General features: G+C 44.1%; 1 protein-coding gene across 1 annotated transcript in view; it reads left to right on the forward strand.

The window, feature by feature from the left end:
- The first annotated feature begins 6,801 nt into the window (after nt 1-6,801).
- The window catches only part of wif1 (wnt inhibitory factor 1), a 38,077-nt gene continuing 19,910 nt past the window's right edge, over nt 6,802-24,968 (forward strand). Inside the window, exons 1-4 of the mRNA XM_038780409.1 lie at nt 6,802-7,107; nt 9,490-9,629; nt 20,777-20,885; nt 23,797-23,937. Of these exons, the coding sequence (XP_038636337.1) occupies nt 6,969-7,107; nt 9,490-9,629; nt 20,777-20,885; nt 23,797-23,937 (529 nt within the window). The 5' untranslated portion in view covers nt 6,802-6,968. The remainder of the gene's footprint in view (nt 7,108-9,489; nt 9,630-20,776; nt 20,886-23,796; nt 23,938-24,968) is intronic.

Raw genomic sequence — 24,968 nt, forward strand, 5'->3', positions numbered from 1 at the left:
CAATGATAAGGTGCAAAAGGAAGATGTTGTGAATGGCTCTGTTAACTACTATGGAAATGCCAAGAAGGACATGAAAGGCAACATCATAGAATTTACATAAAGTGGTTATAGTCACAAATCATCATGGAAAAGGCATTGTTCTGTTCTTCAGTGATAGAGGAGTTTCAGGTCTGTCTTCCTCTGAGTTCATTAGTCAGGCATCAATTAAAGAATACATCAGTCCACCCTATTCACGAAAACAGAATTTTTGCCTGGTTTGGTCCTGGGGTACAGAAAGCAGGAGGCACCCATATTCAATTCTGATGAATGCTGAGTTAGCTGATTTCAACTGTGGTAATTGTAAGCGTACCACAATAAGCCTCAATGCCCCTAAGCGAGGGAGGTGCAAAAGTTAGAATTCCAGCTACTAACTACTATCCAATGATTCCTGCCAGAAATGATGTACGTCAAGTGAAGACACTATTGTACTTGGCTGAGATGCTTTCCTGCTTCTGCAATCCCTGCCCATGCCTGACAAGTTGAGCAGTCGTTTAACATTAATTTACAAGCTCACAATTCGTAAAAATTGGCCACTTGGTGAAATATTGGCAGGCTGTAGTTATTCATAGAACTGTATTCCAGGACCAGTCAACAACTAAAGGATGAGTTAGAATAAAAACTGGACCACCTAAGATGTTTTAAACACTATCACTTACTCCTTATATTATAAATATATTTGAGAGGTAATTTGAAAAGATATTCAGCTAACAATCCAAAAGATTTTGTTACAGCCTCGCAGTAGTTCAATCCTCTCTTTGAATTATGCATTTTTTATCGAATGAGAATAAAGATATCCGTGCCGCTAAATATTTTGCCATTTGAAAGTGGAAATTATGCCAGAAGGGATGGCATGGTAGCACAGTGGTTAGCACTGTTGCTTCACAGCTCCAGGGCCCCAGGTTCAATTCCCGGCTTAGGTCACTGTCTGTGCGGAGTCTGCATGTTCTCCCCGTGTCTGCGTAGGTTTCCGCCGGGTGCTCCAGTTTCCTCCCACAGTCCAAAGATGTGCAGGTTAGGTGGATTGGTCATGCTAAATTTCCCTTAGTGCCCAAAAAGGTTAGGTGGATTTACTGGGTTACAGGGTTTTGGGTGCAGGTGTGGCCTTAGGTAGGGTGCACTTTCCAATATCCGGTGCAGACCTGATGGGCCGAATGGCCTCCTTCTGCACTATAAATTCTATGAAAATGGATCTGAACATTTCACAAGGGCTTCTGGTGACTGTAAACTGTGAAGGTCTCTGTAAGAACAATTAATTTAGGGCGGCATGTGGCGCAGTGGTTAGCACTGGGACTAGGGTGCTGAGGACCCAGGTTTGAATACCGGCCCTGGGTCATTGTCCGTGTGGAGTTTGCACAGTCTCCCCATGTCTGCGTGGGTTTCACTCCCCACAACCCAAAGATGTGTAGGTTAGGTGGATTGGATATGCTAAATTGCCCCTTAATTGGTGATGTTTTTGGGGGGTACTTTAAATTTAAAAAAATAATCATTTGTATTTAATAGTGTAACATTAATAATTATGCTTCTACCATTTGTGATATATAATTTTTAAAAAAAAAATAATTTTTATTCAAATTTTCACATTTTCCCAAAAATAAAACAATAACAGAAAATTCTAAGAACAAAAAAAAACAGAACCCCCCGCCATAAATACAAAAGAGAAACAATAAATTAACGCCTGTCGTTGGCAAAAAACAGATATTCAACCCAATACAAAAACAAAGAGCCAACCCCCCTTCCCCCCGGGGTTGCTGCTGCTGCTGACCTTTTGTTTTTACCATTCTGCCAGGAGATCTAGGAATGGTTGCCATCTCCTGAAAAACCCCTGTACTGACCCCATTAGTGCAAATTTCACCCCTTCCAATTTAATAAACCCCGCCATATCGTTGACCCAGGCCTCCATGCTTGGGGGCCTCGCATCCTTCCACTGAAGATTGTGATATATAATTTGATAACAAGTGAAAATTAGATCTCATAATTCTATTGATAGTCCTCTGAACTTTTGGAAGTGTGAAGCACTCTTCAATTTAAAAAAAATAAATTTAGAGTACCCAATTAGAGTTTCAAATTAAGGGGCAATTTAGTGTGGTCAATCCACCTAACCTGCACATCATTGGGTTGTGGGGTTGAAACCCACGCAGGCACGGGGCGAATTTTCAATTTGTTTGGTCCCCTGGACATAAGCAATGCTGGTGTTTCATTGCCCTGCAAAAGTGGTGTTGTGCTCTTTCCTTGAACCACTGGAGTTTGTGAAATGATGATGCTCCTGTAATGGTGTTCTCCAAAGGGTACCCAAGAATATTGATGTAGCAATGGTGAAATAATAACAGTGCATGACCAAAGACGAATGGTGAGCGACTTGGAGGGGAACCTGGGGGAAATGGCGTTCCCATATTCTGCCTTCCCTTGTCCTTCTTAGTGATAGAAATTACAAAGGAGAAAATGATCAAAGTGATGTTGGAGAGTTGCTGCTCAGCATCCTGCAGATAGTACTTGTTGTAATTTTACCCTCCCATCACTTGTGGCATTAAAGTGCCATGTTTCCAATTCCTCAACATACACTGAACAGAAACTCCTGTACTCTGATCATTTTAAATCTTTTTCTAATCTGTCTGAACTGCTTTTCATTTTGCGACTTAATGAGAAATAATGCGATACATTTTTAATTTTGTGGAAGTGGAACTCAATTTAATTTGTGTGACTCAGTCCAGTAATCTACAGCCCTGTCACCCCACTTCACCTGAAAAATGTGTTTAGTCCTGCCTGTGAAATGCCACAGTAGATCAATTATACTCTTCATGTATGAAGATTAAAAATAAGTATCAGTGCCAGCATATGGTTAACTGTTAACTCCCATTAATGGGAGCAGCCTCCCTTTAGTTTCTCTTAGTTTAATTTTTTTAAATTATGCTTACACTTGTCATCTTTTAAAGTACACCCATGTTTACCATCTGCTGATATTGTACATTTTGGATGAAGCATTGAACTAAGGTTCTGTCTATTCTCTGTAACATATTAAAGATTCCATGGCATTACTCAAAAAGGATAGAAGCTCCTGTGGTGTTTGGGCCAATAATTATCCATGAACTAATATCACTTATAAACGATTATCTGCTGACTTCCGGTGGCGCCCTCGAGGAAGCAAGTTGCAGGTCAGATCGCTCCCACTCGCGATGGGCAAACGGACCTTTTTCAACGGACTTTTTCGGGACCTGGCGACCTGAATCGGTGGAGGAGACCATAGGGAAGAGGCTTCTCCCCCCTGGGGTATGGACAGCTGGACCAGAAGTGGTCGAGTGGAGCGGCAAGGATCGAAGCGGGGACCCCAGACCGGGCGGCGAAGCATGGCGGACGGCAGGGACCAGGGAGCAGAGGCTCACTGGCCAAGGGAGCAACAGATGGAGTTCTTCAGGAATTGCTTCGCCGAACTGCGGAGGGACACGCTGGATCCAATGAGAGCGGTAATGGACCGAATGGTCGAGACACAGGTGGTCCAAGAGAAGGCGCTCAGGGAGGTCGAGGTGAAGCTCTCTAGCCAGGCGGACACGGTAACGGAGCTGGAGCACGAGGTGGAGGAGCTGAACGCCTGCCAGAGGAGGATGCAGGAGCAGCTTGAAGAGCTGGGGAACAGAGCCAGGAGGCAGAATTTGAGGATCGTTGGCCTCCCCGAGGGCTGCGAGGGGTCGGATGTGGGTGCATATGTGACAGGTATGCTCGCGGAGCTGATGGGACCGGAGGCCTTCCCTCGACCCCTGGAGTTGGATGGGGCACAAAAAGCAAGGGTGACCGACCGAGGGCCTTGGTGGTCCGCTTTCACCGGCTTGCTGACAGGGAACGTGCACTGCGATATGCCAAGGCAGAGAGGAGCAGCAGATGGGAGAACTGCGAGGTGCACATTCACCAGGACTTGGGAACGGAGCTGGCCAAGAGGCGTGCAGGATTCATGAAGGTAAAGGCAGTCCTCTACAAAAAGGAGGTGAGGTTTGGAATGCTGTATCCTGCGAAACTTAGGGTTACCTTTGAGGAACTCCACTACTCTTTGAGACACCAGAACAGGTTTGGGCTTTCATTAAAGATAAGAAACTGGACTTGAACTAACGGGCACTTAGTTCTTTCAGTGCTGTACAGTGGCGGCGGTCTGTTAACCTAATTTGCTCTGATTAGGTGTGGACTTTTATTAAAAGAAGAAGCTGGACTTGAACTAAAGGGGCGGAATTCTTTCCCCCCATGCCGGGTGGGAGAATTGCTGGGGCGCCGGTCGAGTCCCATCACGCCGCCCCGGCACCCGCACGTGATTCTCCCACCCCCCCCCAAAACCGGCGAGGCGGGATTTACGGCTGGCCGCTCGGAGAATCGCCGCTCGCCGTTTGTAACGGGCGAGCGGCGATTCTCCGGCCCGGATGGGCCAAGCGGCTTGCCCAATACGATGGGTTCCCGCCGGCGCCGTCCACACCTGGTCGCTGCCGGCGGGAACAGCGCGGGAACGCTGGGGGGGGGGGGGGGGGGGGGGGGGGGGGGGGGGGGGGGGAGGCCTCAAAAGGGGTCTGGCCCACGATCGGTGCCCACCGATCGGCGGGCCGGCCTCTCTGAAGGAGGAACTCCTTTCCTCCGCCGCCCCGCAGCATCCATTCAATATTTCTTATTTATGAAAGTAGCTATATAAATGCAAGTGTTTTTTCCTTTCAGCGTTACTGCGTCACAGAACTTTCACTTTGGACAAGAATTCAGGCAACTTATTGCGATATCTTGTTATCAGATTCAGGGTTGTTGAGGAAACTGAATGAAGCAGAAAGATATTTGTAACTAATGAACTTTAATCAAGCATAACATTTTATAGGCTATAAAGTGTATTCGAATATCTGTCTCTGCACTTATGTGTACCGAATAGGCAATGCTTCCTATATCATGAAGCTTCTGACTGAAAGTTGTCTTATTCCCTCTTATTAGGCTAACAGCGTGCCTTGGGCTCCTGATGAATTAAACAGTTTGTGTCAAGTCTTCTGATACATAGAATTTAACTTGTATTTGTAAAACATCAAAGGTGGCTTGCACTCCACAGAAGTCCTTAAATATGTTGAAGTGTGTGTGCGTGTGGCAGGGGCGGGGCAGGCTATGGGGAGGCACTGGGCGATGGTGGGAGAAAAAGTGACACAACATAAACCTAAAATATTTGATGGGCAGCATGTTTCCCTAATTACTTTCAGTCATTATGCCCATGCCTCAGGGTACGGTTGATGCTTGGAAAGCTTGATGTATTTATGGAAGCTTGGCGTAGTCAAGTTGACACTGGGAGTCATAATTATTAGTTTCGCAATTCTACACAATGAGCATATGTCAGGATGCAATTGCACAACATGGGGCTGGTGCTAGGGTTGATACAATTTAAATCCAGTGCCAGTGCTGCCCTGAGGACTGAAGCATAGATCTGAAAAGATGTCTTACTCTCCATCATTATAGAGTCAGGCCAAACCCTAATTGGGCATAAACAAACTGTAGCATTGATGTTAGACAAAATTGCTCAGCACCAAAGCTACTATTGCAGTTACAACACAAGACTGGAAACATTTAAGCACAAAACACTCCATGATCAAGGCAATTATTAAGTTAAATATGTGGTACTTGTCATGACTACTATAAGATCACTTTTCTAATATCCCAGGTAAAACTACTTGTTTACTGCCTTATGCATTCCTGAATGGACTAAATTATGGACCTTCACCCGAGGATGGAGCAGTGCTCCGAAAGCTAGTCATTTGAAACAACCTGTTCAACTTTAACCTGGTGTTGTAAGACTTCTTACTGTGCTCACCCTAGTCCAGTGCAGGCATCTCCACATCATGGTTAGGATAGTAGTGGGGATAGGTGTATGTTTTGGGGTAGTTGGTCTGTTTGGGGGGCCCCGATCGTTGGGCAGGGAGTGATTGAAGGGTTGTGGAGTCACCCAGCAGTTGGGAGCAGGATTTTTATATTTTATCCCATTCTTAAAGTTACAAAGCCCATGCACAGTGTGGACAGGCAAACACTTAATCCTCCTCATTGCTTGCTCCAAAAGCCAATTCAAATTGAATCCAAATCATGGTCACCACAAGAGAGACCTACAAGTTTCAAGCTTCTCAGCAGTGCCTTCATACTTTGGGGGCTGCACGGCAGCATTGTGGATAGCACAATTGCTTCACAACTCCAGGGTCCCAGGTTCGATTCCGGCTTGGGTCACTGTCTGCGCGGGGTCTGCACATCCTCCCCGTGTCTGCGTGGATTTCCTCCAGGTGCTCCGGTTTCCTCCCACAGTCCAAAGATGTGCAGGTTAGGTGGATTGGCCATGCTAAATTGCCCTTAGTGTCCAAAAATTGCCCTTTGTGTTGGTTGTGTTACTGGGTTATGTGGATAGGGTGGAGGTGTTGACCTTGGATAGGGTGCTCTTTGCGGTGCAGACACGATGGGCCGAATGGCCTCCTTGTGCACTGTAAATTCTACGAAAAGCTGAGAAGAAAAGGCATTGCACCTCACCTTGGTGTTTATCTGAAACTTGATCTTAACCCAAAAAACTGTCTTTCCATAATCCTGCCCAGTGGGGAAAAAAGTGAAAGGGGAAATAAGAATGTTTGTTTTCCCCGCTTCTGACTGGGTCACACACACACACACACAGCCCGAGTCTGTGGAAAGTTTTTGACCCACGTTTTCTTTTCGCTGGTTTAGCGGGGCGGGGGCGCGCGGCGCTCTGCGTGCCTCGCCTGGCGGGGGCGCGCGGCGCTCGTGCCTCGGCTCCCCGGTCAGGTTGTGCGGGACGCCGAGGAGCGCAGAGCGGAGCCGAGCCGAGCCTGGAGCTGAACATCAGCGTGAGCGCAGGGCGGCAGCGAGAGGGCGGACAGAGCGAGAGAGGAGACACACAGAGAGAGGAGACACACACAGAGAGGAGACAGCAACCTGCGAGGATGAGCTGCTCCGGGACACTGCTGCGAACCGCGAACCTGTGCTTGACGCTGAAACTTCTGGTGCTGCTGACTGAAGCCACCCGGGCTGAGGGGACCCTTAACATGTGGATAGATGCTCACCAAGCCAGAGTATTGATAGGTGAGCACCATTCTTACCCGTGCCTGGCCATGCAACCTTCAGAAACACTCCCTCCACTTCAAGTGGCAGGGTTTGCAAAGGTTGTTGCAGGAGTCTGCCTTGCCTTTTTAAATTTTTATTTAAAACTCACTTTGCCAGAGTGTCTTCTGTTGGCAGCGCTTGGTGCTATGTGTGACGTTCACTGAAATGTTGAGGAGACAGTCGTGCTAAATGAATGAAAATTCAATTGAACTTTTTTTTTGCACATCCTAATGTCTCGGGGTGGCCTTTCCCCCCCTCCCGAAAATTAATTGAGCTTTTAATTTTTATATTGCCATGTTTGGCATTCCTTCAATCGGATTTATGCCCCTGCCACAGTGCCCAAACGAATTTTATCAAAGTCACACACAAATGGCATCCTGTGGGATTGTGACCAAGGTAAACTTCCAACTGCTTTGACCTCCTAGATCTGTCTGCAGCCTTTGGCATGGTCCACCACCCCACCACCTCCTGATGCCTCTCCACTGTCGTCCATCAGGGTGGGACTGCTCTCCAGTAGTTTCATTCTTATCTAATCATAGCCAGCAAGCAATGGTTTTTCGTCCTGCTACCACTCTGCCATGCTACCTCTGGTGTCGCCAAGGATCAATTCTTGGCTCCCCTTATTTCTCATCTGCATGTTGGCCCCTGGTGACATCATCTGAAGACACAGTATTAGCTTTCAAATGTGCGCTAATGACTCCTAGCTCATAACTACCTCTATAAAATCCCTACAGTGCAGAAGGAGGCCATTTGGCCCATCGGGTCCGCAACGACCCTCTGAAAGAGCACCCTACCTAGGCCCACTCCCCTGCCCTATCCCTGTAACCACATAACCCCAGTTAACAGTCGCAGCTTTCGGACACAAAGGGGCAATTTAGCCTGGCCAATCCACCGAAGCTGCCCATCTTTGGATGTTGGGAGGAAACCCGATGCAGACACGGGGGGGGGGGGGGGGGGATGTGCAAACTGCACACAGGCAGTCATCCAGGCCAAAATTGAACCCTGGTCCCTGATGCAGTAAGGCAGCAGTGCTAACCATTGTGCCATCCTGCCTGCCTATCTCAACTCCTTCACTGTTGCTAAATTATCTGACTGCTTATCAGGCATCCAGAACTGGGTGAGCTGAAATTTCCTCCAATTAGATATTGAAAAGACTGAAGGCATTGTTTTTGGCCCCCACTCGAAATTTGGTCCCCTACCTGCTCACTCCATCCCTCTCTCGGGCAACAGTTTAAGATTAAGCCAATCTGTTCACAATCTTGGTGCCACATTTGATTCTGCAAACTTGCATTTGTGCCATCTGTAAGACAACCTATTTTCACCTGCGTAACATTGCTCAACTTTACTCCCGTCTCGCCTCATCTGCTCAAATCCTCATCCATGTCTTTATTTTCTCTAGACTTTGCATATTCTACTCACGGTAGACATGAGGTTGTCCCAAATTTAGCTGCACACAGTAACTCACAGTAAGTTATGCTAGCTGACCTCTGTTGGCCCCTGGTCAAGAAAAGTCTTGATTTTTAAATTCTCATCGTTGTTTTCCAATCTCTCCATGGACTTGCTTCTCCCTATGTCTGTAATCTCCTTCAACCCCACAACCCACTGGGATATGTGTGTGCCCCTCTAATTTTGGTCTCTTTTGCATTCCCAATCACTAGTGCTCCACCATTGATGGTCCTGCCTTCAGTTACCAGACCCAAACTCTGGAATTCCCTCTCTACACCCCTCTGCCTCTCTACCGAGCCTCCTTTAAGACACTACTTCAAGCTGATTTCTTTGACAAAGCATTTGGTGATTTGGCCTAAAATCACATTTGTGCCTTCATGTCATACTTTGTTTAGTAATGCTCCTGTGAAGTACCTTGGAATGCTTCCTTATATTAAAGACGCAATATAAATATACATTGTTGTTGCCCCCATGTCCTGGATTTACTTATGTACACTGTTGTTGGGTACATCCCTTCCTGTTCTTACCAAAAATCCAGCACAATCAGTTTAAGATGACTTGAATATATGGATATCAATCTTGAGAGTTGAGAATGAATACATGTGATGTCCACAAATGTTTGTTGAACAATGGGCATCAAGCAGGCTGAAAGGTTCTGAGTGATTTATAATTCTAATTAGTTTTATGAAACTGCAGTGGTCTTTGTGATTACTTCAGAATGTAAATGTGCAATTACCGTGCTCCTTGAGGATCTGGAAATCGGTGATATTCAGTTCAAGAAAGACTTGTCTAAAATATTGAACTCACACATGACTATGTTTGACGATTTGGTGTTCAGATTGGCCGGAAAAGGTCAAACCGCTGCCACAGTATTAGGTCTAAGTTCTTGATCATTCTGAAATTACCACCTTTTAGGTTTTGAAGAGGATATTCTTATCGTTTCTGATGGTAAAATGGCTCCGTTCACTCATGATTTCAGGAAAGCCCAACAGAGAATGCCAGCGATTCCAGTCAACATCCAGGCCATTAATTTTACCTGGCAGGCGACAGAGCAGGTAAAGAATGGAGCCAACATGATTTCATAGCAAATGTTCCAGTGTAAGCCTTAATTATATCTGCAAGTTCTGCCTGTGACTGTGAATTTCTTGAGCGTGGTGACTTTATTATTCTGTAATTGAAGCAGCCATATATTTCAAAAATCATTATATTTGTCTACGCAACAACAAAGATGGCTAATTATCGATCTGTTCCGATAAATTCACAAATTCTACAGTATGCATTTCACATGGCCACAAACGTAGCTCTGGTAAAAATTGTACAGCAGGTCAGTAAAGATTGTACATCATCTCTACTTAACTGTTTGGAAGGATTATTATTTTTTTTTAATGCTGTTGAAAGCAAAACTGAAGCAGCTGGTTGTATTCCAGGGCAGCACAGTGGCGCAGTGGGTAGCACTGTTGTCTCACGGCGCCGAGGTCCGGTTCAATCCCGGCTCTCGGTCACTGTCCATGTGGAGTTTGCACATTCTCCCCATGTTTGCGTAGGTTTCGCCCCCACAACCCAAAGATGTGCAGGCTAGGTGGATTGGTCACGCTAAATTGCCCCTTAATTGGAAAAAAATGAATTGGGTACTCTTTAAATTTTTTTTAAACCTTTACGGCGTATTCTAGATGCTGACCCTGTTTCTGCAAAATGAAAATTGTACCATTCGGTGTAGCATCGAGAATAAAATTCCTAACTTGATCAGTCATGGCAAGAAAAAAAGATTATTCATAAATTTGGAAATGATCTATGAAATTATAAATAAATGTTTACTATATTGTTGGCCGTTAAGATAATGAAAGAGCAAAATTTATTAGAATACTTTAATATTGTCAGTATATCTTTATTTGAAAACATATTAATTCATATATATTTTGATTTTGTTTACCTGTCACATTGCCCAGTATGTGCTCAGTCATGTAACTATAATTTTGCCCCGATCCACCCCCATAGTACCTTGTCCTTTCAGCTGTAATGTCATCAAACATAAGAAATACCTTGTTTGTGGCCTCTATCCAGAGCAGCTTGAATGTGGATGTGAATTTTGCCTGTAGCTTGTAAGCTTTGTTTTACAGAAAGTGGTTCTTGTTGAAAATGTGCTCCTTTTGAAGCCTTAATATTTTTATCATGTTCCACTGTGGTATTTTGCATCTTAGTGCTGTGCATGCCAACCAAGATTAAAGCAACGGGCCCAGGAGATACCACTTTATTCAGTACAATATGCATGTGGCAGCCATCTGTTCCATCTACTAACAGAAAATAACAGTGATAAACTTCTCAGACTTCTGCCAAACTTAAGAGTTTATTGCCTACAGAGGAAGGTTTGATAGCTATCTTGTGGTCTACATCTGGTTTCACTGGAACTGTACATCATACAGACGCAAACTTGGTGTTTATGTGGCAAACATTATAGCTGGGTTATAGGCTATCAAAAAAAGAAAACATGCACTCTGAAGAAAGAGAAAATGTAGTGAAATATTAGAATTCAGATTAAGCACACCCTTGTATTTTTGTAGCAGTAGAATCTTTATGACATTGTCTCAGCTTAACAGTGTTCAAAGGATAAGGCTGTTTCAGCTTAACAGTGTTCAAAGGATGAGGCTGATTTTGTTCAGTTAAGAAGTAATACAAATTTTATTATTTCCAGGTAATCACTTAATTATTGGTTGACAAATGTTCAGTAATTACAACACAACCATTATTTCTTCAGTCTAGACACTTACAAATGAATATAATGAAGCAATGTGGTTATTGGCATTTACAATGATAACCTCGCTGGAATTAACAGGATCAAAAACAAAGTAAAATCACTACTGTTACTCACAGACATACTATAACACATATGTCTTATGGCGGTGGCTATGTTTTGCATACATATTATGTTAGTTACGTTTATATATAATGTATTTAAAATTATTTCAAGAGTATAATCTCTTTTCAGGTTTACTACGGTTGCAAATTCCTTGATATTGCTTCCTTGATATTGCTCCCACATATTCACTGGCCTCTGTTTAAAAATCAAATCTGTACATTTTTGTCTGCTCCCTGCCCCATTGATGGATTAAGCACATTCAAAGTTGAACAAAATAGTAGCAATCTGCTAAATATCATTGATAATGGTGTTACATCGAGAAAGTCTTTCAAAAGTTTACTAAATAGAGTTACAATAATAAAATGATGGTGAAACTTAAAATTCTTAATTACACATCAGTAAGCGATAACTGAATTATTTTTAAGTTTTGTTTTACTACGTCTGCTGACCCTGAAGTAGGTACAACGAGTGTTTAACCACTGGTCTTGGAATAAATGCTGTAGTACATCTTATGTTTTTATAAGCAGAGGTTACCTATAGAACGAACTGCTTTCAGTTTCAAAAAATAAAACTATAAATAACCCACAAAACAAAATGCTGTTTTTTAACTTTCAAACTCCTTTTAAGTAGTTCAATATTGTAACCTGATAGTTAAATTCCATTGGTACCGTGCTGTTTCTGATGGGGTTTTGGGTTTTTTATGCCGTGGCTCGAGGAATACTTAACGAACCAGGTACCCAGGCTCATCAATCTCAACAAGTAAGGGAATAACCCATGGCTTTACCTTTGATCCGATGTGGCTTTAATGAAGGGAGTACTCTGGGATTAGAGGTAGGCTATTTTTTTTTAGGAGTTTCATGGACCAATTATATCCTGGGAACAAGCTAAAATTTGGTGTCCATTTTCTGCTTTATTAAAATGCATTTTATTAGTATTCAGTAATGTGTTCAATCTGAGTGGACTTTAAATGGGTGAAGATTTGTTGAACAAGCTTTTGCGTTCTTTTGACCAAAAATTTACTGGTGACTGATTACCATTCCAAATGATCACAATCGGGAGGGGGGCACATTAGGAGGATTTCATCCTGAACTTCAAAGCTATATTTAGGGGCTTAAGAACAAAGACTTTGAGACACGAAGCATGGCCTACTTTAATGTTATGGCTTATCCGTGATGATTACTATTCAACAGCTGGATTAACCTTTCCACACAATGTGAACTTTCTCTCATGTGGCTCATTAGGACATGGGATTGAGTGATTGAGAAAGGTTGCAGAGGAGGTTTACCAGGATGTTACTAGGGATGAGGAGAAGGCTGAGAAGTATTTGGACTGTTCTCGAAGAATGATAGAATCCCTACAGTGCAGAAGGAGGCCATTCGGCCGATCGACCTTCCGAAAGGACACCCTATCCCCAGGCCCCCACCTAATCTTTGGACACTCAGGGACAATTTAGCATGACAATCCACCGAACCTGCACATCTTTGGACTGTGGGAGGAAAACGGAGCACCCAGTGGAAACCTACTGGGAGAACATGCAAACTCCCCACAGACAGTCAGCCAAGGCCTGAATTGAACCCGGGTCTCTAGTGTTGTGAGGCAGCAGTGCTGACCATTGTGCAACCGTGCTGGCCTTATCCTCCAAACAGGAAAGTTTAAGAGGTGGCCCAACAAGTTGGTTTAGAGACGATGAGAGATTTTGAACGTAAACAGGAAAACAAAATATTCCCTCTGGTGAGCGGGTCAATAATTAGAGGTTGTGGATTGAAAGGTCAATGGATGGATGAGGAGAATTTTAAAAAAAAGTTGTCATCATCTGCAATGCTTTGCCTGAAAAGGTACTGGAAGTTGATCCTATAAATAATTTTAAAAGTTTGACAGTTACTTCAGGATGAGAAACCTGCGAGGATATGGACAAAAAGTGGGGTTGTGAGACTAAACGTGACTGATTGTTCAAAGAGCTTGTTTGAGCACAACAGACAGAAGGCCGCCTGTGCGGTACGTTTCTATGATTTAAAAAAAAAAACATTTTTATCATTAATTTTCATCATCTGGCAGATCAGAATTCATGGCATCATAACAGCAGAAAGATATAAATCAGGCTTTTAATCAGTACTCCTGCTGGCACACGGCAATAATTAAAATTTCCAGAATACTCCTTGGGACATGGAAACAAAATCAGATAAACGTGGTTTAAGTTTCGCAGTAAGTGCTGAGTATTTCCATAGCCAAATATAGAGACTGCGCAGCCATGTAGCTCTTAGCATTACCTGATGAAATTAGATGGATTAAAGCTAATGATCTGGATCATGCTATGGACTATCGAGCAAACTGTTTCTAATTCTAGGGATTCCTATCTCTCCTCTAGTTTCATACAAAGCAGAAGAATCATAATTGTATCTTATTCATATTTCCACAAACAGAAATTAAGCCCAAGTATCGACCCGTTCTGAGTGCATGCCATTGCTTTGTTTTTCGCTGCTCTTGGCTTTATTGAATACCACTGAATTCCTTCACCTTTCAGCGGCATTCCCATTCCATGACAGAACTTTGCGGTTTTCGTCGACGGGTTTGCAGAGGGGGGCAGGCGGGCAATAAAATTCCTCAGATGGTTTCCCCACCAGGTTCCCGCCTGCCCAAACCTCTCTGCAATTTTACAGCGGAACAGCTGAGGCTTAGGCAGGCCCACCCAATTGAGGCTCTTCAGTGACCAATTCAGTGATCAATTCAGTGACCAGTGATCAATTAATGACCACTTCAGGGCTAGTACCCACCTATCCTCAGTTTTCAGATTGGCAGGAGCAGTTCAGGATGGGGAAGCCTGGAAAGTGACCTTGCAGGGGCCTCGGGCAGGATGAGGGGAAGGTGCATTGGGCACTGTGGCTCCTGACACTGCTGGGACTAGAGAGCTGCCGGCTGGGTCTCTGAGGGCAGGATCTCCTCCCGGGTGAAGGGTGAAAGTCCCATTTCCAACCAATTGATGCTGAATGGCTGTGGGACAGTGATGGCGGCAGTGCATCCCCACCCCCCCCCCCCCCCCCTTCAGATGGGAAACCCTCTCCTAAAAATCCTAGCCCGTGTTTCTCTTGCCTTTACTCATACCTGTTAACTACTGCTTTCTCCTTGTATGTTGGAGTTACCTCATAGCTCCCTCTCTGTGATTCATACTTTTGAATATCTTCACCCACCCCATAATATTTAGTTTCCCAACTTGCGTAAAATACCTATTTCAGGCTTCGCTTCTAATGAAGGGTTACACACCTATAATGTCGCAACTGGTTTCTCTTCCTATTTACTGATTGATGTCCAATCTTTATTCTCTATTAGAGAGTATTCCCAATGTGTATGAGATTGTGCAAACCATTGTAACCAGAAAGGCAAAGTTCCACCTTATTCAGGGAGATAAAATGGGTAGTCAAATGTAATGACACATCTGTTGGAAAGGAAGGGATCTGGAAAGCATGAGGCTATATACCTATTGCTAGGATTAGGCATTTAATCACCATTGAATGGATATTGATGCAACAGCATGTTGTGCCCCCCACAAAATGCATTTTTTTTCCAAAACGGAAATATCAAACTGCATACCAGGCAGTAATCTCACTTGAGGGTCTCATAACAAAGTTCTAATAGTTGTTTGGCAGTGCAGAACTTGAATCTTTCTGAAAAAGGAGAAGTCTTTTGTCGAAGCTTTTTGTTTTGCACTCATTGGGACAATAAGAAAAAGTTTCCAATTAAGGGGCAATTTAGGGTGGCCAATCCACCTACCCTGCACATCTTTGGGTTGTCGGGGTGAGGCCCAGGCAGACACGGGGAGAATGTGCAAACCCCACACGGGCAGTGACCCGGGGCCGGGATAGAACCGGGGTCCTCGGCCCCGACAGGCAGCAATGCTAACCACTGTGCCACCCATGCATCAGGACATTTCTGATGTATTCTCCATGGCAACACCAATCAGAGATCACTTGCTAACCAATCAGCACTCTCTTCCCATTGAGTCTAAATTTGTTGTCTCTCTTGGATTTGTATTCTTGCAAAATGTCCTGATAAGTGTTAAAAGCTTCATTGTAAAAATGACTTTCTTTCAGCAATGCTAAAGCTCAAATATTTTACAGCAGTTATCTAAATGGCTTGATAGATATGTGCTTCAATAATTGTGCCTAATTATACTCCATCTGGGTGTAAATTTTACAATTTATTACTCCTAGTGTGGTGTATTATGCAGTACAGCAGACATTAGGGGCGGGATTCTCTTACCCGGCACGGGGGGGGGGGGGTCCTGGTGGGACGGAGTGGCGAGAACCACTCTGGCGTCGGGCCGTGCCAAAGGTGCGGAATCCTTCAGGGGCTAGGGCTGCCCGGGAGTGGTTTGCGCCACGTCGCCCGGCGGGAAAGGGACTTGGTGCCACGCCAACCGCCGCCGAAGGGCCTTCGCCGGCCATCGCATGCATGGGAGCACCAGCATGTGCTGGCGTCATCCCCGCGCATGCACAGAGGGCTTCGCTTCCGCACCGGGAATGGTGAAGGACCACAGCTTCTGGTGCGGAAGGATAGAGTGCCCTCATGGCACAGGCCCGCTCGCGGATCGGTAGCCAGGCCACCGTGGGGGCGCCTCCCCAAGAACACCGGAGCCAAACCGCGCCACCAGACCCCGCCGGTAAGGGACCTACTCTAATTTACGCTGGCGGGACTGGCAAAGAACGGGCGGGACTTCGGCCCATCGTGGGCCTGAGAATTCGTGGAGCCCCGGGGCCCACTGAGGTGCGCCGGTACCCGCCATTCTCCGAAGCGGGTGGCGTGACCCATGCCAGGACAATTTTTGGGGGGGCGGGAGAATTTGGAGGACGGCGGGGGAGGGATTCGCGCCAACTCCCAGCGATTCTCCGACCCGGCGGAATCTAGTTGACCACAATTTCTAATCCATTAAAATAGATGCGGGGGGCACTAAATTGTATATTTTGCCTCCGCTTGTAAAGTAGCTGTAAAACTTCCAGGTAATTAATTATTCCGTGATAAACTCGCGGTAACCATATCAATCTTTCAATATGGCTTCTCATGTTTCAGCTACATGGAGTATATTGGGGCGGTACGGTGGCACAGTGGTTAACACTGCTACCTCACAGCTCCAGGAACCCGGATTCAATTCTGGCCTTGGGTGACTGTGTGGAGTTTGCATTTTCTCCCCGTGTCTACGTGATTTTTCTCCAGGTGCTCCAGTTTCCTCCCACAGTCCAAAGATGTGTAGGTTAGGAGGATTGGCCATGCTAAATGCCCGTGAGTGACCTGCAGGATAGTTCAAGGGTGGGCCAAGGAAGAGTGCTCTTTCAGAGGGTAAATGCAGTATCATTGTGCCGAACAGCCTCCTTATACACCAAAGGAATTCTGTGGTCCTATGTGTCTTTTGATACTTGCCATTAGAAAGCAAAAATATAAAGTCTGCCCAGAAGGTGTCATCTTCTACATGTTTACCTAGCAGAGCTCCCATGGTGTTGCTCATCATGAGTCTTTTGCTCACCTGATACTTGTATCTTTTTAATTGTGTCAGTGTGAGCTCACGGTGCTTACTCCACTTTTATTCTCAAAGATATGCAGCGCGATTCTCCGCCCCCCACGCCGGGTGGGAGAATAGCTGGAGGGCCTCCTGACATTTTTCACGCCCTCCCGCTATTCTCCCCCCCCCCTCCCCACGGCCGACCCACGCCACAAAAACGGCGAGCGGCGATTCTCCGAGGCCGAGCGGCCGGGCCTTCACGCCCGTTTCAACACGGCAGCAAACACACCTGCTCGCTACCGTCGTGAAACGGGCGCCAGATGCCCGTTTGGGGCATCTGGGGGCCCGATTGGCACGGCAGTACCACGGCCGTGCCAAGGGGGGCATAGGCCCGCGATGGGTGCCCACCGATCGCGGGCCGTGCGTCCGTAACTAACGCACTCTTTTCCCTCCACCGCCCCACAAGATCAAGCTGCCACGTCTTGCGGGGTGGCTGAGGGAAAAGACGGCAACTGCGCATGCGCGGGTTGCCGTTGTCCAACCTGCACATGCGCGGTCGACGTCATCGGCCGCGTCAGCCGGCGTGACGCTTGACGTGCGGCCTTGACGACCGTCGTCAAGGCCGCGCCGCCGTGACGCACGGGGTCGCGCTCCTAGCCCCGCCCGGGAGGGAGAATCAGCCCTGAAAGTGGGCGTGAAGGCTGCCGTGGGTCACGGCCTGTCCCACGGCAGCCTTTACGATTCTCCGCATTTGCGGAGAATCTCGCCCATGTTTTCTCTCAGAAGTTGTGTTTTTATTTTTGTGAAATGTGAATCTGAATTTTGTGTTTTTCTTTGTCACAATTTGGGCTTCCAAGGATCTATTCTGGGACATTACATTGCATAACCACCATCTGTCATATATTTCCACCACTGGTCACCTGTTGCATCGCATACTGCTTTTTAACACCAACTGTAAAAGCAAGCAGACTCTGTTGACTAATTGCATAATATTTGACTGTCAAAGCCAAACAGCCGTTTTCCCCATCACCAATAGTTTTATAACTAATAAAAGAAAGTGTTCCAAGAACATTGAGATAAAATATGCTTTGTTTCTTTAATGCTCCTCGGATGTTTATCCTCGGTTGCTTGCAACCGTGTCCAGGAGGTTAGCCTCCGATTCCTCGAGATTCTGAGATTATTATCCTGGCAACTATAGTCCCTGTTTGTGACTCCTCCTTTCAGTGTTCCAGATAGATTATCCATATTTTTCCTCCAACCCTTTTGTTATGTCTTATTTTCCATCTTTTCATTTGCTACAGTTTATTTCTTATCCTAAAATGTTTATTTTTTTCTCGGTGCCTCAATCTCTCTCTTTCAATTTGTGTCTCCATCTATATTTCTGCTCCATTAATTTTTCCCTGTGACTCAGACCCTGAAAATTTTTATGTTTTTCTGTTAATTCAGAGTTTCTGAGGACAAATCCCACCATGGAAAATTATGAAACTGGTTGTACTGAATCTGGTGATTTACAGACTGGCACAGAAAAAAGTGAACATCGAAAGAAGCTCGATTGTCGTAAAAACCCAACTGGTTCACTAATGTCACTCTACCTGGTCTGACCTACATAGGACTATAGGCCTACTCTCTAAGGATAATTAGGGATGAACAGTACATGCTGACTGTCCCGTGATATCCACATCCCAACAACAAATAAGAAAAAAGCATTCTGTAACTGTGCTGACAATCTCATTTTTCTCTATCCTATAGGTTTCTCACGCTCTCTCTCTCTCTCTCTCAGTGCTCCTTTTGTATCTGTATCTACCTCTTATTGCTGGCCCTTAAATCACCTCTCTGGTCCTGGAGCACTGGTGGAAGTAAGGGCAAGTATTGACCTTCCTCCCTCCCAAAGCCTTCTCAGTGAAACAGTAATGAGTAAGAGTGAGTTTCAAACTTGTTGTCAGTAGGAGGTGGTGTGGCAGAAATGTAAAACCCTCCCCTCACAAGGCTCAGATTCGTGGTAGTGGAAGCCTTATTAACAGACATGTAGCAGTTTGCATGTTGTGAGTGCGGGATAGAGGTGAGAGGACTTGCCAGCCATCACATTCTTCTTTTGGTGGGTTTGAGCATAGTGTTGGGGAAGAGGAGGCAAAAGGTCGCGAGTACACCCGACGGGGGAGAGGAGGGGATGAGCTTCTTGCCAAATGTCTGATACAACTGAGTAACAGTCTTTCAGGTGGCCAGTATGTGGCAGCACAGAACAATTCAGGGAAATAGTCTTTTTTCACATCAAGTGATGCCTTTGGCATCCTATTGTTAGTCTACAAAATAGAGATATCCAGGATTGACTATGGGTCAGAAATGAAAGGAGGAATGCAAATTATGCTGTAAAGCATCCAGGTTTTACTTGCAGTTGATGACTTCACCTGAATCCCAGTTGGAGTTTGCTGTCTATAAAGATCTACGGGTGTCGATAGCCCTTTGATTATTCAAAATTGCACTAGAAAACACGCAATCACCCAATTTTATAAAATAAACCTGAAACACATACCTCAAAATTGTCTAGGTTTCGAAAGGAAAGCCATTCTTCCTTCAGATTTCAATTTCAGACAAAATGTTTATCACATCCAAAAATTTCTGGAAATTCAAATGTGCGAATTATTTATTTTGCTAAAATGATTATTGGTCTGAAATAGACCACCCACATCCATAATATATAATTTCTAATAACAATAAGAAGTCTTACAACACCAGGTTAAAGTCCAACAGGTTTGTTTCAAACACTAGCTTTAGGAGCACTGCTCCTTCCTCGGGTGAATAACAATGATATATTTCCCTATCAACATTTAACAGAAGTACTAATGTCTGCAGGATTATAAGTGTTCTCCATCAAGTTCACTGACCTCACTACGAGCATTCACCTTGGGCTAAATAAAGTTGTATCTTATAACCCATAAGTCACAAATTAACCATCTTCTCTTCCAGAACTCTTAATGAATGGTATGGTTCTTTTTAACTTTGAGTCCTCCAGTGAGAAATATAATAGATTCTGATCTCTAATTAGTAAATCCTTTTTTCGTTTTTAAAAAGTAATTTTAACCTCACTTTTGTTTTAGTTTTTTTCCTGTTCTATTTCCATAAATGGTTTACCTTGATTGAAATTTTTTAGAATCTGTAACAGTGATCTTTCTGTGTTTGGATGTGTAATTTGCAGAAAAGCGGATCGTCAGAAGGGAGCTCGGTTCTGATCTGAATTGGATTTCAGCTGTTCGAATCGAAGTCTTGAATTTGGATTTCTTTTCACATTTCTCACCAGGTTTTACTCCCTCCTGCTAAAAGTGGTGGGTCTTGTAGGCATATGCTACCACAGGCACAAATGCCATCCAGAACCTTGTGCATATGTGACCCTGACAGCAAATGCTCTTAAGCTATTCAACTTGCAAAGGGCATCATGTTTCACCTAACACTGTCTCTATATCCACATAAGCGAATTCCAGCAGGAGTAATACTTGGGAAGGTGACCTGACCGTTCTTTGCTCCCTCTCTTGACTTGCTACTACCCTAACTGGGATTAGTACAGATTTCAACTGGTTTCAACTACACCAGGTATTACAGTTGCTCACTGAACAGACTGGATGCTCAGCCTTTTCTTTGTAAGGCGCATGCATGCATATTCAAAAAATGTAATTAGCTGAAAGAAACAAAGGTAACATTCGTAATATGAATTTGTAGAATCTGGGCAAGTTTTAAAATACTCTAAAATTCTCAGTTATACTCTTTTTAAAAAAGATACCTAGTCGCAGTTCACAGAAGACAAATTAATCATTGGAAAATGAATTAATGTCAATTCTAATTATCAATTCTATAAACCATCATTACAGGCTCTGTATTTTTATGAATTTCAATCCCTTCGGTCAATGGATAGAGATGTCATGGGAGATCCAACCGTGAACATTCCATTGCGGGCAACAATCTCACACAAGGCCACAGGTCAGTAGATTTTGTGTTTCTTACTTCCTTCGGTATCAACTAGATTGTTTTCAAATGCTTAACGTTAGAACTACCACCTGCTTGTTTTACTTGTACTTAAAAGAACCAGTTTGGAAAACAATGCTTTAAAAAAAAACGCTGTTTCATGTTTTAAGTGTGAAATATGTTCAGTTGTGAATACGGTTAATGTTGAAACAAAATAGGCTGAATGTAGGTAGATTTAAAAGGTCAAATTAAAATTGTGAATTTTGCGCTGCCAAAGATTTGGTGGGTTAATACACTGTTGGCAGTGACATTGAGCTCCAGGACTGGAGATGTTTAATTGTGATTGCCCCCTGGTCTGTGCGAGCATGAGACCTGGTTCCATCCTCGCTGGTAAGGGAGGGAGAACAAATTTGGCACAGCTCCCGATCGCCTATACAAGTGACCCTCGATGTAATGTGCATGTGAAGATATGATAAAGCTTGACTGTAATTCCTCCCTCCTCCACCCCTACCACCATGTTTCAAATACCTGACAACACTGAATGTTAGGCTTGAAGAATGGTACCATGCGGTTTCCTACATTAATCAGCACAGCCAGAAGGGGAAGGAAGATGTGTAATTTTGAATTATTCCTTATTTTCAATTTTCTTTTCTTAATGTCATGAAGCCATTGACTCTTGAGCACATTCCTTATGTTTTAAATAAATTTAGAGTGTCCAATTCATTTTTTCCAATTGAGGGGCAATTTAGCATGGCCAATCCACCTACCCTGCACATCTTTGGGTTGTGGGGGCGAAACCCACGCAAACACGGAGAGAAAGTGCAAACTCCGCACGGACAGTGACCCAGAGCCGGGCTCGAACCTGGGATCTCGGCGCTGTGAGGCAGCAGGGCTAACCACTGCGCCACCATGCTGCTCCTCTTTTTTAAAAACATTTTTATTCTCCTTTTTCACATTTGCTCCCAGATTTATACCCAACAATAAACAACAATTATGCTGTCCCTCTTGAGCATTCCTAACTTTTACTCTATCCTTTTTTTTCAGTGCACTGAGTTTTAAAAAGTATTTTGAAAAGAAACGTCAGTAAAATATGGCTGGTTTGGTTTGAGCAGTTTGGAATAAATTTTTATATATAAATTTTATGAAGTAGCTGATTGAGCCTCTGGTAATTTAAATGACTGCCCTTTTCAAGATGCTCTCTATTAACGATATTGCTCTTATCACAGCAGTGCAATTTGCTGATCTATTATGTTACTGGTGAAATCACATTGCTATAGAGATCACTTTACTGGGTAGCAGAAATTCACAGAATCTTCCACAGTTTGGACTGTATAACAGTATTAGCTCAACAGTATAGTTATGTACTAAAGTTACAGGACCCCTGTGTTTCATCCTCTGAGCTGGAATTTTGTCAGAGATTGATCAAAAGCCACATTGTCTGAAAGAAAACACTGATTTAGAAATTTTAAAGCGAAGGTTAAAATATATGCAGAGCTTAAAATCCAGCGAGGCCCAACATAATACAGTATAGAAATGTTGGGTGAGTTCAGTAATTTGGTTGGGGTTATTTCTCAACATTTTCAGTGGAGAGGACTGTTTGAAGGTGAAGTAAAGCCTCAGATGAGTATTTTGTGCTTAAAATTGCGTCCCCATTTATAGGAGAAAATAATGTAGATTGTAATGTAAATAATGTATATTATGTACTATAATTTTCTTGATGGTGTAAAACCTCTTCAGCTGGGCTGCAGTTGTGATTGTGTTGATGAAATCCACGTTCAAAAGCAGCTGTATGGGTAGTACAACAAGCCACGTTTTTAGAGCAGCACAGGTACCATTATGCAGTAGGGTGGATCCTTCCATCCGTGGCTATTTCTAGTCCATGAGGGGGCCATGGGCATCTCTCTCTGTTCACACCAACTCTGCACACAGCTGTCATTCCTCCCTCAGTCCAGTTTATGGATGGTGCTTGCCCATCCAATCGTCCTGCCCCCTGACCTGTTCTGTCCTGATTTTTCACCATTTATTGCTGCCAACACCAGACCCTCACTTGCCTTTCCCACCTTCTCATTTTCCACTCAAGGGGACAGTCCAAACAAGTTTGCAGTGCGTTAGCTTGCGACCATTCTACACAGGTAATGGTCCCACTCCTAAACAGGTGGGGACCGTTTTTTTTAGGTTTGCCTGTTGATACCTAAAGCGGGTAAATATGTCAATGAGTTAACAGTTAACGTCTGTTGAAAGACTCTGCAAAATTTGTCCTCAATGAGCAGCTCAGAATTCTCCAGCCCCTGTGGCTGCACACGAAAGGTAACTGCTTTATTTCAAAATAAAATGCCTTCTACAGGGCCTGGCGGAACAGAAATTTCCAGAGCTTCCCCTCAACGCCACAGCTCCAATTCCCTTCAGGGCATTTTGCTGAATTTATGTTTCTCATGGGGCAAGTTGCTTTTGGAGGCGCAGAAAATGTAGCTAGAACTTGTGGCCAATTTCAGGACAGCTATGGGCCTCGTTGATCGGGCACACGCTGCTTCTGGGCCTGGATTTTCTGCCACAATCTTCCCATGGAAATGGGTTCGCTCGGTCCCATGAATCAGAAGCGACGTCAAGCCAGTCTGAAGTTACAAGTGCCCACGGTTTCCTGTGGAGTCTTTTGAGGGCACATCCTCAATTGCAGAACGGACTAAGAGGAGGAAATGAGGGAATGCCCTATTTCAGGGGCTCCATTCCTGCCACTAAATGACTTTTTCAAGTAAGACATTGAGCAATTTCTACGTAGGATGTGTGGATTATTAAAAAGGGAAGTGCCCTTATTCGCTTCTTTTCCCTCTTCCAAATTTGGAAATTTTTCAAGGATGTGTAAATGCAGATAATGAAAAGGAGAGTGTAGCAATTTTCAGTGCTGATGTAAGCTGTTGTGACGTTTTAGTTGTGCAGATTGGATTTCCTTGCCTTGGCAACCAGGATGGGGTCGCAGCTTTTGAGGTCACCGTGGTCATTATGGATGTTGAAGGGAATGTTGTTCTTCGGACACCTCATAATGCAATATTCTTCAAAACATGTCAAAGAGGTAAACAATGCTTTTTCTAATCGTTACGTTGCTTTTGTCATTTAAATACATTTGCTAAAAATAAATAGAAACATGTAAGTCTGCAAAATTCATTATTTTCTGATTTAGAATCATAGAATTCCCACAGTGCTGAAGGAGGCCATTCAGCCCATAGAACTTGCACCAATCCTTTGAAAGATCATCCTGCCTAGGCCCAATCCCCCGCCATATCCCCACCCAACCGTTGGATAGTTAGGGGAAATTTAGCATGGCCAATCCACCTAACCTGCACATCTTTGGACTGTGGGAGGAAACCGGGGCACCCGGAGAGAACCCACGCAGGCACGGGGAGAACGTGCAGACTCAGCACAGACAGTCACCCGAGATTGAAATCTAACCCAGGTCCCTGGTGCTGTGAAGCAGCAATGGTAATCACTGTGCAGCCCTAGATTTTGAAAAGTACTTTGCAAAATAATCTTGCTGGACGTTTGAGTTCATGAAAAATATAATGGAGCAAATGCATCACCTGAACAATATAAAAATAAACAACTGTTTAGAACTCTGCTAATGTTAAATGCAAGGGTATTCAAAACCCAGAATTGTAAACCAATTCTTAGTGCTGCATATTTTCAGTTTGGTATACTGTGAGAAATGATATGCCAACCAGAGAGGAATAATCCAGTAATTTTGTGATCAATTAATAAAGAATATTTATCAACTTACAAAGAAAACCACACAATAAGGAGGACTATAATACACTACAGCAGCACTCTTAACTCCACTGGCTATGCACACACAGTATTACATGAAGTTCCTCCTTTGTTCTCAACTACCTACGTTTCCTGAACACTGAGATACCCCTTGTTCCCAAACAACATCCAATATTATATTAGAGCTAAATCGAGAAAATAATTACCATGCACAGGTTAGTTGTCCATGTTTGGGAAAACTGTCTTCAGTTTCAGCGAGGTATAGTCTTCTTGGTTCGAGTTTTGGATTTTAACCGGCTGCCCTCTTAGCAATAACTTGTTTTCAGGAGGGACTAATTTCTG

The sequence above is a fragment of the Scyliorhinus canicula genome, chromosome 20 (assembly GCF_902713615.1).
Source record: "Scyliorhinus canicula chromosome 20, sScyCan1.1, whole genome shotgun sequence".
Taxonomy (NCBI): Eukaryota; Metazoa; Chordata; class Chondrichthyes; order Carcharhiniformes; family Scyliorhinidae; genus Scyliorhinus; species Scyliorhinus canicula.